The 16,888-nt window shown below is 47.3% G+C and overlaps 1 protein-coding gene across 1 annotated transcript in view; it reads right to left on the bottom strand.

Moving 5' to 3' along the window:
• Positions 1-16,888, bottom strand: part of LOC119969890 (paladin-like) — a 127,489-nt gene that overhangs the window by 53,076 nt on the left and 57,525 nt on the right. The window contains exons 15-17 of the mRNA XM_038803870.1: positions 12,026-12,254; positions 10,410-10,550; positions 742-813 (exon numbers count right to left, since the gene is read on the bottom strand). Of these exons, the coding sequence (XP_038659798.1) occupies positions 742-813; positions 10,410-10,550; positions 12,026-12,254 (442 nt within the window). The remainder of the gene's footprint in view (positions 1-741; positions 814-10,409; positions 10,551-12,025; positions 12,255-16,888) is intronic.

The following is a 16,888-nucleotide window of genomic DNA, read 5'->3' as shown; positions in this document are numbered from 1 at the left end:
TCCTCGAAACTTAACTTTCTGAGCAGGATTTTGGTTGCTGGTCCTAAGATCTCTGTAAAGTTCCAGGTGAGCGACCACACGGGAAGCCATGATTGTTAGAAAAATGTAATATTTATTTATCTACTAAATTACAACTCCTACTCCCCGAGTGGTCTCCTGCTCAGAGCCCACACTCGAGCCGGGGTAGTTATGTCCCATGGGGTCCTTGGCTTAATGGAGTTGGTCCGTCCCTCATCTGGGGAGATCATATTTTGGTGAGTCCACAGGGACTCTGATATTGCAGGCCCTGTGGCCTCCTGTCAGGTTCTAATAATCTCCTTATGTGGCTGAGTGTAAGATTTTTGCCTGATGATGCTCCCATGAAGTTTCTTGGGTATTTTGGAGTTAATGGTGTTATACAAGTATAAATTCTTCTTCTTGTGTTTCAGCACAGGCATCAAATGGTTTGTGTCTACTTGATTAACACCTCCATTGGAGAAGGGACAGGAATGTTATCGTTATCCATCTTTTAATAGCAGCAGGAATAATTCCTAACCTTAGATGCCTTAATTTAAAATGTTATGGACTAAATCAAGGATTTACCAATGGTAAGTAACTAACAGTGAGCCACACAGATCAAGAAATCACAGCAAAATTCCTTGATATCAGCCTGACCAATGAAAATTGAACCCTAAATCTGTACTTTTGAGAAGGTTGTCAATCTTTTGAACAATCATATTCAGAAATATTGTCGCTTCTTACCTCAAATTCCCCCTTTGTATATTTGGCATCAGGGATGCTAACCATATCCTCCACAAAAGGCTCTGGAAACCCCTATTGAGAGAGGTCATCTAATTTGAAGTCAATCCAGTTTAAAGAAAAATGACAGAATATGAATTACATATTATTTCCAAACACAGCCCGCATTAAAAAAAAAATAATGCTTGAAATAATGAGAATAAATGGAAAGTATGTGGTAAAACGTTATTCCCAAAGGGTTGACAAATCAGGATGACTGTGCTCTCTTGTCACACTGTGAGCATTGTTAGGATCCCGGACAAGAACCCAATTATTTGCAGTTTGTGTTATTTCTTCAACACCCAGGAAACTCTTTGAAAGAACCATTTTATAAGTCATTCCCCATTAAGCCGATAGAGTGATAATACCTGAAAGCAGCACTTGCTGTCTTTAAATTCAATAATCCCAGGCCAAACAAGGAATTACACTTTTTAAAATCCAGGACCAGGCCCCAATTCTTGCTAGGATCCCGGAAGAGAATCCAACTATTTGCAATTTGTAAAATTATGGAAATGTTTTGGCACCACAGGAATGATAACACTGGCCCAGAGGAATCTTTCATGTTGAAACAAACTTTAACTTAAACACAGTATTAACCAGATTAACAACAAAGAAATAGCTTTACAGTTAACAATTACAACAATTCTTAAGAGAAAGTAGAAAAAAACCTTAACTTACTTTCTAAACCTGTAACTAAGGGTGCGATCTTCTGGTCTCGTTAGCTCTCGCTCAAGCGAAACGAGGCCGGTGAATAGCGGGAGAAGCCATAAACAAGATCAGCGCCAGGCGCCAAACAGTTTGTGATGCAACCACCCCGCTCCCATAGGCGAAATAGGGATCTCACCGCAGCGAGACGAGAAACCAATTATCATCGCTCAAGCCCAATTTCCATACAATTTTCTTTTTAAATCATTTAGGGGATGTGGGCATCGCTTGGTAGGCCAACATTCATTGCCCATCCCTAGTTGCCCTTCAGGAAGGTGGTGGTGAATTGCCTTCTTGAACCAATGCAGTCCTTCAGGTGTAGGTACAATCACTGTGCTGTTCCAGGATCTTGACCCAGCAACAGCGAAGGAACGGCGATATATTTCCAAGTCAGGGTGATGAGCCACCCCATATCCAATGGCACCATATCATTCAGCGGCCTCCCCAGCAAGTGGTCACCCTTTCACCGATTAATAGTCCTTTTGAAAAGCATGAACCTGGCGGAAGGACGTCTGTGGGGAGCCGAGGTGAGTAGCCACCTTTGGTCACAGACAAAGAGCCCAGGGGCACTGGGCTTGTCACCCCAGTGCTCAGCAGGGAGTGGGAGCCCCTTGGCTGAGGGGGAGGGGAGGCACTGATGCGGCAATCGAGGGGGGAACGATTGTGGCACCACAATGTCAATCCCTGGCTCGTTTACCAGTTCCGGAGACAACCTTGTCCCTGTCCATCTGCCCCAACGACCACCCATAACCCCCACCGACTGCCAACGCCTCTGGCCTTGTGCTGAAGGCTATTGCTGATAGGGAATTGGCAATCGTAGTTAAGTGAGCACTTCACACATCCCAAATAGATTCTTGTGGGTGGGCGGGCCATGTAGCATGTGGGAGTCATCGCCTAGCATCCCAATCACAGCTTGATGCCTGGACACTGTGTTTGAACACTGCGGGAGGTAACACCACACATGCAGCAGCCAACATCCAAACACCCAGAGGATGGGGCACAGCTCTGGGAACATGTCCACAGTCGGAGGATGGGTGAGTGCCACGGGAAAGGGGAGATGTCTGGAGAGATGAGCAAAGGGATCGGAGGTCAGCTTGCATTGTGGCAAAAAGTTACAGAGACATCATATTGGTTGTGCACGAGGGTGTTTAATGTGTTTTACAATTCCCCACTCTCCCGATGGTGCTGTCCCCCCCCACCTCCCATTCCTACCCCCCCCCCCCCCCCACCCCCAGCCCTCCCCCTGTGCCCTCAGTGGGCCTCAATGTCCTTGGCCCTCCTAGCTCTATGATGACGTCCAGGTGTTTCCCCAGGATGCACATCAGATGTGGAGGCAGCCAGCTGCCTACCTTGTCCCATGGCATTCAATGCCCCTGGTGGGTGACCTCTGGGGTCATCTGGGACGGGTGCGGGTTGGCACTCAGCACCCCCTCCTCCCGCTCGCTGCCCATAGGTTCCTGGGGTTCACCTTGAGATGGAGGGGCAACTTGTTGGAGCCCCGGCTGCCCCTGCATTATTTGGCTATGCCAGCCCTGGCGGTTCCCATGGTCCGCATCATCGTGTTGACGGCCTCAGTGATTTCCTCAGTGACTGGGACATGCTCTGCAGCACCTCAGCAATTCCCACCGGCAACTGGGACTAGCTCCGCAGCGTCTCGGCCTTTGCCATCTGAGAGTTGGACATGACCCGCAGAATCTCATCAAGGACGGCCTGGTACTAGGTGACATTCCGCAGTGAGTCAGACATTCTGCCGAGACCCTCAGCCATGGTCATCACCGACTGCGAAACGCCTTGGACTTCAGTCATGGTGCCGGCGTCATGTACCAGGCTCTCCACTGTGGTTGCCACCCTAGCAGTGTTAGTGATACGCATTGTCGGCAACATCTCCAGCGTCCTTAGCCTCTGGGACTCCTCCAAGCAGCTATGGATCTGGTGGCATCTCCCTCTGAATTTCCCGGCTGCTCCCTATCGTCTCAATCAGCTCTGGGTACATCTGTACCCACCGGCTCAGCATCAGGCTGGGACCCAGTTGGGTCCTGGGATCTAGCAGCTCTCCGAATGTTGTCTTACCTGGGGGTTCCTGCCTCCACCTGATGTGCCTCATCAATGGTGTGGTGCTCATCAGATTGTACCCCAGAAGCCTGACCATTAACATTTCCCACCGAGGTGTGTGTATCTGTAGTGGTGGAGGGTGGGGTTGACATCTGTGCCGCAACTATAATGGTTGCATCCTCGGAGCTCTCCTCCAAGATGGTCTCATGGGAGGCAGGAGAGGAGGAGACAGTACCGCCTGGGATGGGGACCTGTGAGAGAATTGACATGTGGTCAGTGGGAGGGATGGGTCAGTCAGTAAGGTGATAACAACTCATGTTTGACAGGCACCCCAGGTGGAGCCCGGTGATTCCTCACCCCTGCGGCATCCGTCAGCCTCTGCATTGGTGATCGATCTACCCTTGGTTCCCCAGTTACCTCCAGGGCACACTCCTCGAAGGAGGTGAGGATTCATAATTCCAGCAACCCTCAGCCAGTCTGGGCCCTCTCCCGCCAATTATGGGAGAGCTTTTCCTCAGGAGTCACAGAGAGGGCACCGTTAGCCACACGTATGGTTCACCTGGGAGGGGGTGTGTGAAGGGAGGGTTGGGGGGTTAAAGGGGGAGGGGGTGGAGAGAGGGTTGGGGGTCGCATGGGGAGTTGGGGTGTTTATGCTCCCTTGGGGGGGGGGGGGGGGGGAAGCATTGGTGTCTACTTACTCGTACTGCCCGGTGTAGGTCGTTGACCTTCTTCCTGCACTGAAGGCCAGTTCTCCTGGTCACACTCCCCGAGCTCACAGCTGCCACCACCTCATCCCAACCTGCACCGGCTGCCTTGTGGCCAACTCTCCGGGACCCTCAGGAGAACAGTACATCCCTCCAGGCCTCCAGAGCGCCTAGCAACCTCCCCAGATCTACGTCGTCGAATCTTGGGGCTGGTATCCTCAATGCTATTGTTGCCCGTTGGCTGGGGTTGGCTGAGCAAGTGCAGCTAAGTGCTGCTCAACCTTGTTAGCGGGGGCTGGTGAACGCGGTCCCGGCGAATCAGCTGGCGAGCCTTCATTTGCGGTGAGAAGCCCGTGAGACCTCGATAAGTGACCAATTAACGTTGAATTGCATTGCCGGCCTCGCTGGGCTGGGCGGCGGGAAGCTTACGTCAATTCCCGCTCACTACCACACTTAGAAATTTTTCTGGAGAATCGCACCCTTTGTGTCAGTCTTCATGGTGGAAGACACTAATAACATTCCAAAAATAAATAATCAAGGGGCAGAAAATGGGAGGAAATAAATATAATAACAATCACTCGGGAAACTAATGGGGCTAAATGCTGTTTAGTCCCCTGGGCCTGATGGGTTTCATCCCAGGACATTAAATTACTCCTGCCATCGGGCAGGAGATACAGAAGTCTGAAAACACGCATGAACAGATTCAAAAGCAGCTTCTTCCCCGCTGTTACCAGACTCCAAAAAGACCCTCTTATGGACTGACCTCATTAACACTACACCCCTGTATGCTTCACCCGATGCCGGTGTCTATGTATTTACATTGTGTACCTTGTGTTGCCATATTATGTACTTTCTTTTTATATTATTTTCATGTACTAAATGATCTGTTTGAGCTGCTCGCAGAAAAATACTTTTCACTGTACCTCGGTACACATGACAATAAAAAAATCCAATCCAAGGAAGTAGCTACAGAGGTAATGGATGCACTTATTCCAAGTAAGCTTAAATTCCGGAAAAGTCTGAGAGGATTGGGAAACTGCAATGTAATGCATTTATTCAAAAAAGGAGGGCGACAAAAACAAGTAACTATAGACCAGTTAGCTTAACTTCTGTCATTGGGAAAATGTTAGTGTCCATTATAAAGGATGTAATAGCAGAGCATTTAGAAATGCATAATATAATCAAGCAGAGTCAACATGGCTTCATGATGGGAAAATCATGCCTGGCAAAACTATTAGACTTCTTTGAGGTGGTGACAAGCAGGGTTGATGAAGGGGAACCAATAGTTGTTATGTATTTGGATTTCCAAAAAGCGTGATAAGGTACCCCACAAAATCCAGCGAAAAACCCACCGTGTTGGGGATAGTATATTAGCATGGACAAATAACTGAGAGAAGAGAGTTGGAATAAAAGCAACATTTTCAGGATGGCAACATGTAACTAGTGGAGTGCCAGGGGGATCAGTGCTGAGGCCAACTTATTCACAATATATATTAATGACTTGGACGAGGGAAGTGAATGTACTATTGCCAAGTTTGCGGATGACACAAAAATGGGTGGGAAGGCAAATGTTGAGGATAACACAAAGAATCTGCAGAGGGATATAGGCAGGTTCGGTGAGTGAGAAAAAAACTTGGCAAATGAAATAAAATATGCGAAAATGTGGGGCGGGATTCTCCGGCCACGTCCACTCGGCAACCGGAGAATCCCGCCCGAGGTAATGCACTTCTCCATTGTCCGCGACTTACCCCTGGCCTTCTTGCAGTGGGCAGGGCAGAAGAATCCAGCCCGTGAAGTTGTGCACTTTGTATATGAAGAATAAAGGAGTTGAATATTATTTAAATGGAGAAAGACTGCAGAAAGCTGCAGTGCAGAGGGATTTGGAGATCCATGTACATTAATCAAAAACGCTAGCATGCATATTAATAATAATAATAATTGCTGATTGTCACAAGAAGGCTTCAATAAAGTTACTGTGAAAAGCCCCTAGTTGCCACATTCAGCGCCCGTTCGGGGAGGCCGGAACGGGATGTCAGCAGGTAATTGGGAAGGCAAATGGAATGTTGCCCTGTATTTCAATGGGAACGGAATATAAAAGTAGGAATGGAGTATATAAGTAGCAAAGTCTTGCTAAAACTATACAAGGCACATTAGACCACACCTGGTCCCCTTCTCTAAGGAAAGGCTTCTTGGCATTGGAGGAAGTCCGGAGAAGGTTCACTAGATTGATCCCCGGTATGAAGCAATTTTCTCACGAGGAGGGGTTAAGTAGGTTGGGTCTGTGCTCAATGGACTTTAGAAGAATGAGAGGCGACCTTATTGAGACATATCGGATTCTCAGGGGGCTTGACAGGGTAGATGCAGAAAGGATGTTGCATCATGTGGGAGAGTCTAAGACCAGAGGGCATAATCAAAGAGCAAGGGATCACCTATTTAAGGCGGAGATGAGGAGGGATTTCTTCTCTCCGAGCTTAGCGAATCTGTGGAATTCTTTACTGCAGAGAGCTGTAGAGGTTGGTTCATTAAGTATGTTCAAGACTGAAATAGACAGATATTTAATCACTAAGGGAATCAAGGTTTATGGGAATAAGGTGGGAAAATGGAGTTCAGTATTATATCTGATCAGCCATGATCTCATTGAATGGGGGAGCAGACCTGATGGGCCGAGTGGCCTACTTCTGCTCCTTTGTCTAATAATCTAATGCTGGAATTTTGGTGGGGAGGGGGCAAGCTGAGGGTACTGCTGGAAGGAGGGTGCAGTGACTGTGCGGAGGGTAGTGGATGCGGTAGGGTAGGCGAGTGAGGGTCTGGATGCGGTGAGAGTAGTTCTAATCGGGGGGATTCATTTTTGAGATCATAAATTTCACGCAGATTTGGGAAAGGTCATAGTGACCATGGGGACTGTGACTGGTGTGGACTCACCTGGGCAGGGTGGCATTTGAAGGGTGACGGTGATGGGTTTTCAAGCGATGGGGGTTGTTCAAGGGTAACCGATGAGAACGTGAGGGTGGATGGAGGCAGTTATCATCTTAGCAGCACTGGACTCCTTCTGGTCTGCTTAGAATTTGATTCACGGTACATTGGAACAACGCAGGTGTGGATGTGATGCCAATGGAAGTCTTTTATATCTGAACAGCCCTTTATGTGTCTTAATTGTCAAATACTATTGTGAATCTGGATCCACATTTATCTGGAGATAAGATTAACTAAGGTCAACTTCACTGAAATGCTGACATTCGGCCAACCCAGCAAATAGATCATCAATTAAAGGGAGAGGGTACTGCTCTGCATACACAACCAGATTGATAGTGACATTCAAATCGCCACATATGCATACTGAGCCATCTTTCTTCATCATGGATACTATCGCATGGCCCAATCACTTATATTAATGAGCATGAAGAACCCCCCTCCACCCGCCTTGACCACATCTCTAATTCTGCCTCAACCCTAGGCCTGATGGCATATGGCACTGACCTAACCTTCAAGCACATTGCTTGACTTTCGTCTTTAATCTTTAGCTTGACTAAGACCTCCTTCATGCTTCCCAGCTCTCCATTAAAGAAAATGGCACGCTTCTTTAAAATCTTCGGTAAACCTGCTTTGGACTCCGACATGAGTTTCACCTCGGCCCAGTTTAGCTTGATTCTCTCCAGCCAGATTCTCCCATTAGGGCTGGATAGTTAACTTTAGTGGTGTGCAAGGACAAGTGTGCAGTCTGTCCGTTTAGCTGCACATTTATAGCAATATGGCCCCTCAATGGAACTACATCCTCAGTGTAGGATTTTGGTATTATCTTTGATACATCATAGTTTCTCTTGGTAAACTGTTTCTGGTACCAATGAAACTGCTACTCCAGCGTTCACATCCATTTTCACCGGTTGTTCATCAAGTAAAGGAGTGACCCAGTAATGGCTTGTTGCACCCGCAATGGCCAGTTTGTTCAACAATAGTTCCTCATCTGACTGTGAGTCCGTTTCTTTTTTGCACCCTTTTTGTATCATGTGGATCCATGTCCCTCTATTCGGTTTTCCATTTGATATGCTTGGGTTCTTGCTTTATATAGTTCCTGTTTGGAACTTGTTGTTTCAGCACGCACTTTCAATGTCCCCTTTCTTACCACAATTTCTATGTAGCAGTCTGCTGCTTGAGTGCCCAGTGTTTGCACATCAGTGGCAATTTCAAACCTGTGTCTGTGTTCGGGTCTCAGCCAACCTTTTATGGATTCTCGTGTTTGACCTTAATTGTTGGGCTTCCATAGCTGCTAATTTCATAGCAATCGCGATCTCTAAAGATTTCTTTAGGTTTAAGTTGCTTTCTGTTAACAGCCTTTTTTGGAAAGCTTCACGTCTTAACCCACACACTAGCCTGTCTCTAATGGTGTCGTTCAAGACATTTCCAAATTCACCAAATTCAGAGGTTTGTCAGAGGCTGGGAATTCTGTGGCGAGTAACTCATCTCCTGACTCCCCAAAGCCTGTCCACCATTTACAAGGCACAAGTTGGGAATGTGATGAAATACTCTCCACTTGCCTGGACTAGTGCAGCTCCAACAATAGTCAAGGAACTCAACACCATCCAAGACAAAACAGCCTGCTTGATTTACACACTATGTGCTATCTTAAACATCCAGCACCAATGGCACAATAGCAGCAGTGAGTACCATCTACAATATATACTGCAGCAACTCACCAAGGCTCCTTCGACAACACCTTCCAAACTGTAACCTTTACTACCTATAAGGACAAGGGCAGCAGATCCATGGGAACACCATCACCTCATGTTCCCTTCCAAGTCATCCTGACCTGAAAATATATCACTGTTCCTTCACTGGCACAAGGTCAAATCCTGGAACTCCCTTCTGAACAACAGCACACTCCCAGTGCTCCACTAAAGTTTCACCCTGAAACACATGCTCAGATCTCTTGAGTGGGACTTGAGTCAACAGTCTGAGAGACTTGAGTGCTACCACAGAGCCACAGCTGACATGACAAACCACATTTCAAATCCACTGCCCCAAAATATATTTTATTTATTTTAATATTTGCTCACAAATGTGAATAAATATAGGCATAATTTTCTGCTGGTGCATTGTCACAGAAGAACTCAGTTCAATCCAAGCTATCAATGGTGTCAACACAAACTTAGTGACAGCCACACCAAAAGGATAACATGAGTTCTCTGTCAAAAGCCGGTCCAACTCATAGCATTACAATCTTCACCATGTGTAAGGCAAGGAGGCAGGTCCTGTGTCCACCCTGAACAAGGATCAAAGTCTGTGCTGTTGACACCAGTATGATCTACAATAGCTATCCAGTCTCCCAAGGAGTCCAAGTTGCTGTGGCAACGTACATGTTATGCAAGTACGTTGACATCTAGAGCTATGGCTAGCAATGGTAGAGGTTCCGATTTTTTTCCAAAACATTGCTAACCAGGAATCTCCGACTCTCACGATTGGCGCATGTTCGCAGGAATTACAATTTGATACTCAACCTGTTTGGCTAAAATATGAAAGCACTTGAACTCAGAACATCTGGTTCAGAGGCAGCAACACTGCCATTACGCCAGCCATACCAGACCTGTATAGAAAATAAATTGAAAGCAAAATAGTTGATCATGAAAGACTCAATTTTGCAAGACATAGTGCAGTGGTTAGCACTGCTGCCTCACGGCGCCGAGGACCCGGGTTCAATTCTGGCCTTGGGTCACTATCCGTGTGGAGTTTGCACCTTCTCCCCGTGTCTGCGTGGGTCTCACCCCCACAACCCAAAAGGATGTTCAGCCTCGATGAATTGGCCATGCTAAATTGCCCCTTAATTGGAAAAAAAAGAATTGGGTACACTAAAATATTATTGGAAAAAAAAATTTTGCAAGTCAATTTGAACAGCAATTATGTCCCTGATTTCCTGTCCCTCCACAATAGAACAGCTCACAGTAAGTTGCATTGTTTGGTTAGTTTCTGTTTCTTTTGTTTAGATGTACGGCTTTTTGTGAAAATTATAAATAAAAACAGTATTAGCTCAAGTATATTAAATATCCAAGTGACAATGAGATATATAGCTATTGTGTTAAATTGATGGCCCTTTCTTCTTCCAAACAAGAACCTTAAATAAATTATATATATGTTAAACAGACAAAGCTAAAAGTGCACTGTAGAAATGTTAGAACTCACATTAATGTGCCAGGTTAGAAGCAGGCAGATGACCATGCCAACTGTGGTTCTTCCTTTGCCATTGTGACAGTTTAGGACAATGGCTGAGTTTTGATCTATGGTTAAATTTGACCTCACGACCTGAAGGAACGCATCAAAATCCTATACATACAAAAAAAACAAAATTATCAAATTGATAATCTAATAAATTAGATTTTGTCTCATTTCAGGCCTCGTCTGGAATAGACAGCCTGGATTTTAACTCCTAACAGGCTTCATGCAGATTTAAACGCTGAGGCACACATGGAACCCTCCACTGACTGTGAAAGGTGTTACGGTAACTCTGAAGGACACATCTGCTTGGGCCCCAGTCTCATGCCCAAACTCAGTGGGCGCCGTTGGCTGGCCCCTCGACGTGAATGGCACGAGGCTGCCACTGGGGGGCACTTACTCAAGTATGTGAGCAGGACGAACTTGAGACGTTGTGGGGGAGGCCTAAGGTTTCCTTGTGCGGCCCAGAGGAGCACTTCCTCTTTCAAGCCCTGGAATTAAAATGGCCATTGGCTCCAATCTACATTTAGAAAACACGACCCAGCAGCCTTAGGATGAGTTAAATTAGAACCGTGACTAAATAAGAGGGGTAAGTTGTTGCTCATCGGCTGAACTGCCTCCCTGCCCATGCAGTTTCACAGGGTGGACAGGGTTAGAACCAGGCCTTGAATGCCCATAAGCCAGAGGAAAATTGCCTGGGTGGAAACTAATTCTTTCTCACAGCCAACTCTTCTCCTGTTCAAATCTAGTAGCTCGGTCTGAGAGCTCAGTGGCAATTCTTATCTAGTCTCAGCTCAAAGTTGACGAGACCAGAGTACGGCAAGATTTTTGCTTGAATGGCTGATATAGACCTAATTATTTATTCATACTCAACTCCTGGCTTTCATTGGGCCTGTTTCCACTCAATGTTGGGAATATTGTATCCTGCTCAACTGTTTAGAGTGAATGTTTCACCCCATATGGAATTTTTTGCATATCAGTAGGAAGTTTTGCAAAAGAATGGCATAAAGGATCTGAAAAATGACATGATAAAGTTTTCAACCTATTCCTTGAAGAAGTAAGTGAAAATAGGTCAGGAGCTTCCAACCTTTGATCAGTGGTAGTTACATTGCCACTGATTCAGAATGTTGAAGGTTCAAACCTTTCTCCAGAGACTCCAGTGCATAATCTAGGCTACCGCCCTGGTGCAGCATTGCCAAAGATGCCTTTTTTCCAATTAGATGTTAAACCATGGCTCCATCTACCTTCTCAGGTGGATGTGAAAGATCCCATCACATCTTTCAGAGAGTAGGGAGTTCTCCCAAATGTCTTGGCCAGAATGTATCCCGAAACCAACAGCATTAAAATTGTCTGGTGAGTTATCACAGTTTGTGCGATTCTTCTGTGTTCAGATTGGTTGCCATGCTTCCTAATAGAACATTGGGTGCAGTTCATAATATTGAAGTGGTTGTGCAGAGCTTTGAGATGTTGAGGTTGTGAAGCACACTCTATCAAGTCCTCTCTCTTTACCCTGTTTGGGACAACAGAAGTCAACAACTGAAAACAGAATGAAAATCGACAATTATGAATATACAACACAAATGTACCTCTTCTCTAGGAGCTGCACAGTCTGTAATTGGTATACGCTGGTACTGGAGCAGAGGATACCGCATGGCATTCTGTCGATAAACCTCCTGCAGAGTGTTGCAAGAGGTGAACTGCTTCATCTGCTTTGTTTCCTCATACCAGGTCTCTATGGCGTCCTTACAGCTCAACACATCCATTTTGGAAGCATTCTCAACTTCCTGCACCATACAAATGAGAAACCATTTGAACCTGAAGCCTCAACTACTCTGAGACAGAGGACAACTCCTTAGTCGGAGCTCCTTGCAAACGCTACAAGCAACAGATTACCACTTTAATATCCAAGTCATAAAGTAAAGGGATAGATTTTCAGCGTGACACCTGGGCCTCACCTTCATTACGATTCAGTGACCGTTTGGTTTCATGGAAATTAAATTTTAGCAGTTCCTATAATGAATGAAATGAAAATCGCTTATTGTCACGAGTAGGCTTCAATGAAGTTACTGTGAAAAGCCCCTAGTCGCCACATTCCGGCGCCTGTCCGGGGAGGCTGGTACGGGAATCGAACCGTGCTGCTGGCCTGCTTGGTCTGCTTTAAAAGCCAGCGATTTAGCCTTGTGAGCTAAACCATAATAGTCAATCGACTTGCAATGTTGGCTTTGCCCAAACAACAAACTGCAAATCTGAACCTAAAAATAAACATACATGTATCTGCAGTATGAGAAGTTCTGCTTCTGATGCGGGGACCAAATGTAATATTTCCAAGTTCACGAATGATACAAAGCTAGGGCGGGATTCTCCCCTACCCGGCGGGACGGGGGGTCCCGGCGTAGGGGAGTGGCGCCAACCACTCCGGGGTCGGGCCTCCCCAAATGTGCAGAATTCTCCACACCTTTGGGGGCTAGGCCCGCGCCGGAGCTGTTGGCACCATTCCGACTGCCGCAAAAACCGGCACCAGCAGCCTTTCAGGCCCGCCGCCCGGCAGTGGGGCTGGGCAAAAAGGCTTTCGCCAGTTCGCGCATGCGCCGGCGATGACGTCAGCGGCCAGCTGCCGCTGACATCACCACCGGCGCATGCACGCTGTGGGTTTCTTTTCCGCTTCCGCCATGGCGGAGGCCGTGGCGCTGGAGGAGGAGAACGAGTGCCCCCAAGGCACTGGCTCGCCCCGTGATAGGGGGGCCCCGATCGCGGGCCTGGCCACCGTGGGGGCACCCCCCGGGGTCTGATCACCCCGCGCCCACCCCCCAGGACCCCGGGGGCCCGGTCGCGCCGCCGATCCCGCCGCCACCAGAGGTGGTTCAAACCTTGACGGCAGGAGAGGCCTCCCAGCGGCGGGACTTCGGCCCATCGCGGGCCGGAGAATCGCCGCAGGGGCCTCGCCAATCGGAGTGGCGAGATTCCCGCCCCCGCCAATTCCCGGGTGGCGGAGAATCTCTGCCACAGCGGGGGCAGGATTTTCGGCGGCCCCAGGCGATTCTCCGACCCTGCTGGGGGTCGGGGTATTTCGCCCCAGATGTGTGTTGTGAGGGACATGTAAAGCGGCTACAGGAGGATTTGTTCAGCCTGAATGAGTGGGCAAGAACATGGCAAATGGAATGTGGACAAATGTGAGGTAATCCATGTTGGTAGAAGGAACAAAATGCAGAATATTTCCTAAATGTTACGAAATTAGAAAGTGTACAAAGAGACCTGGGTATCCTTGTCCATAAGTCTTAGAATTATAGAATTCATACAGTGCAGAAAGAGGCTATTCAGCCCATCGAGTTTGCACTGACCCTCTAAAAGAGCACCCTAACTAGGCCCATTCCCCGCCCTATCCGCGTAACCCCATAACCCCACCTAACCTGCACATCCTTGTACACTAAAGGGCAATTTAGCATGGCCAATCCACCTAACCTGCACATCTAAATCACTGGCTTTTAAAGCAGACCAAGCAGGCCAGCAGCACGGTTCGATTCCCGTACCAGCCTCCCCGGACAGGCGCCGGAATGTGGCGACTAGGGGCTTTTCACAGTAACTTCATTGAAGCCTACTCGTGACAATAAGCGATTTTCATTTCATTTCATTTCATTTCTTTGCACTGTGGGAGGTAACTGTAGTACCCAGAGGGAACTCATGAGTGGAAAAAGTGTAAACTCCACACAGACAGTCAGTCACCTAAGGATGCAATTCATCCCATGTTCCCAGCACCGTGAGGCAGCAGTACTAACCACTGTGCCACCATGTCGCCCACTGAAGTCACTAAAGGTTAGCATGCAGACGCAGCAAGCTATTAGGAAGGCAAATGGAAGGTTAGCTTTTTTCATAAGAGGATTGGAGTACAGTCGTGCACCCTTGCTTCAATTGTGTCGAAGCTTAGTTAGACCACACCTGGAGTACTGTGTGCAGTTTTGGTCCCTTTACCCGAGAAAGGATAATATTCCCATGGAGGGAATGCAACAAAGGTTCACCAGACTTGTTTGGGAGTTGGCCGGACTTTTCCTATGAAGAGAGATTGGGAAAACTGGGCCTGTATTAGAACATAGAACATAGAACAGTACAGCACAGAACAGGCCCTTCAGCCCTCGATGTTGTGCCGAGCAATGATCACCCTACTCAAACCCACGTATCCACCCTATACCCGTAACCCAACAACCTCCCCTTAACCTTACTTTTTTTTAGGACACTACGGGCAATTTAGCATGGCCAATCCACCTAACCCGCACGTCTTTGGACTGTGGGAGGAAACCGGAGCACCCGGAGGAAACCCACGCACACACGGGGAGGACGTGCAGACTCCGCACAGACAGTGACACGGCTGGGAATCGAACCTGGGACCCTGGAGCTGTGAAGCATTTACGCTAACCACCATGCTACCGTGCTGCCCTAAAGTATTCTCTAGAGCTTGTCAGGATGAGAGGTGATCTCGTTGAAACCTAAACAATACTTAAAGGAATAGACAGGGTAGTTGCAGCTCAGATGTTTCCCTTAGTTGGGAAGTCCAGAAACATAGGGCACAATTTCAACATATCAGAGATGCCACTTAGGACCGAGATGAGGTGAAATCTCAATAAGGAGAAAATTCAATAATGCAAAGGGTTATGGGGATGGAGAGTGTAAAAGGCATTGAAATGTCCAATCAGCCATGATCGTATTCAATGGCGGAACAGGCTTGATGGGCTGAATGGCCTACTCCTGTTCCTATGAAAGAATGTTTGTGGTAATGTAGAAAAGATGAATTTGTTCTCCCCAGCTCAGTGCATTTCAAGCCAATCTGTTTTTTGTCTTACACTTGTAAGTCCATTCAATCGAAGGATCCCCCATTGCAAAAGTTGGTATCGAAACTGCCAGCATGACTGTGTCACAGGAAACAGGAAAAGTTTGTAGTTGGACAGAACTATGGCAGATGAAAATACGCATTTCAGGGAAAAATGTAAGGGGCAGACTGAGTGAACGGTGTTAAAATGTGGGAGAGAATGTGTGGTAATAGGCTGAATGCTCTGTCTAATCTCTGAAAAGAGGCAGTTAAACAGAAAGTGGATGATGAGTCACATTGTCCCATCAGCGGAGGAGAGGTGTAATTTTCTGAAACTTGTGCAGAGAGGTGAAAGAAACTGGGTTTGGTCTACTTAGAGCAAGGAGGGTTAAGCGGAGATTTAGTACAGGCATTCAACTCGCGAGTGAAGAAGTCAAAAACGGTTTCCACTGGCAGGCGGATCAATAACCAGCAGACACAGTTTCAAAACAATATAGAAAAAGAGAATTCATTTTATGTAGTCAGATTCGATGGTCTGGAATGCACTGCCTGTAAGGCTGGTGGAAGCAGATTCAATTGTAACTTCTAAAAGGAGCTTGGGCAGAGACCTGAAAAGGAAAACTTTGAGGACGAAGGAAGACAAAAAGAGGAGAGTGGTTTGAATTGGATCATTCTTGCAAAGATCTGGTGCAGGCATAACTCCTTCAGAGCTCGATTATTCAATGATTCTATGATTGCAAAGCGAATGTGTAGCACTTTTATTCCGAGTGCCAGAGCTGCTATTTTGTCTCGGAATAAAGGGGCAGCGGGTGGGGGGGGGGGGGGAGCGGGTGTGGAGGAGTTTGTTCCATTGAAGTGGGGGAAGAAGGCAGTGGCATAGTGGTATTGTCACCGGTGTAGTAATCCAGACACTCAGATACTACTCATGGGAGGTGGGTTTGATGTTACCATGGCAGATGGTAGAATTTGAATTCAATCAATAAAAATCAGGCATTAAAAAGTTAATGATGACCATGTGATTGCCTTAATATCCCACCTGGTTCACTCATTTTGTTAGGGGAGGAAAGCCGCTGTTCCCTACTTGGTCTGGCTTACATGTGACTCCAAGCCCACAGTCACTCAGTCGTATCAAACCACGAGAAAGTCAAAAAGGAACTCAACCTGACGGACCACCCAGTATCGACCGAGGCACCAGGAACCACGACGGCAAAGCCAGCCCTGTCGACCCTGCAAAGTCCTCCTTGCTAACATCTGCGGACTTTGCCTAAGTTAGGAGAGCTGTCTGACAGATTAGTCAAGCAACAGCCTGACACAGTGGTACTCACAGAATCATACCTTATAGATAATGGCCCAAATACCACCTTAACGATCCTGTCCCACCAGCAAGGCAGACCCAGCAGAGATGGCAGCACAGTGGAAGAACAGTTGGGATGGAGTTGCCATGGGAGTCCTTCATAACGACTCCAGACCCAATGAAGTCCTGTGGCATCAAGTCAAAATTGAGCAAGGAAAGCTCCTGCTGATTACCATGCACCGCGACCCCACCCCACCACGGCACCTCACCTCCCCACTCAGCTGATGAATCAGTACACGGCCTTGTTGAACATCACTTGGAGGAAGCACTGAGGGTGGCAAGGGAGCAGAATGTACA

The sequence above is a fragment of the Scyliorhinus canicula genome, chromosome 8, assembly GCF_902713615.1.
Source record: "Scyliorhinus canicula chromosome 8, sScyCan1.1, whole genome shotgun sequence".
Lineage (NCBI taxonomy): Eukaryota > Metazoa > Chordata > Chondrichthyes > Carcharhiniformes > Scyliorhinidae > Scyliorhinus > Scyliorhinus canicula.
Note: the sequence above shows the minus strand (reverse complement) of the source record. Positions and strands in the feature narration are given on the sequence as shown.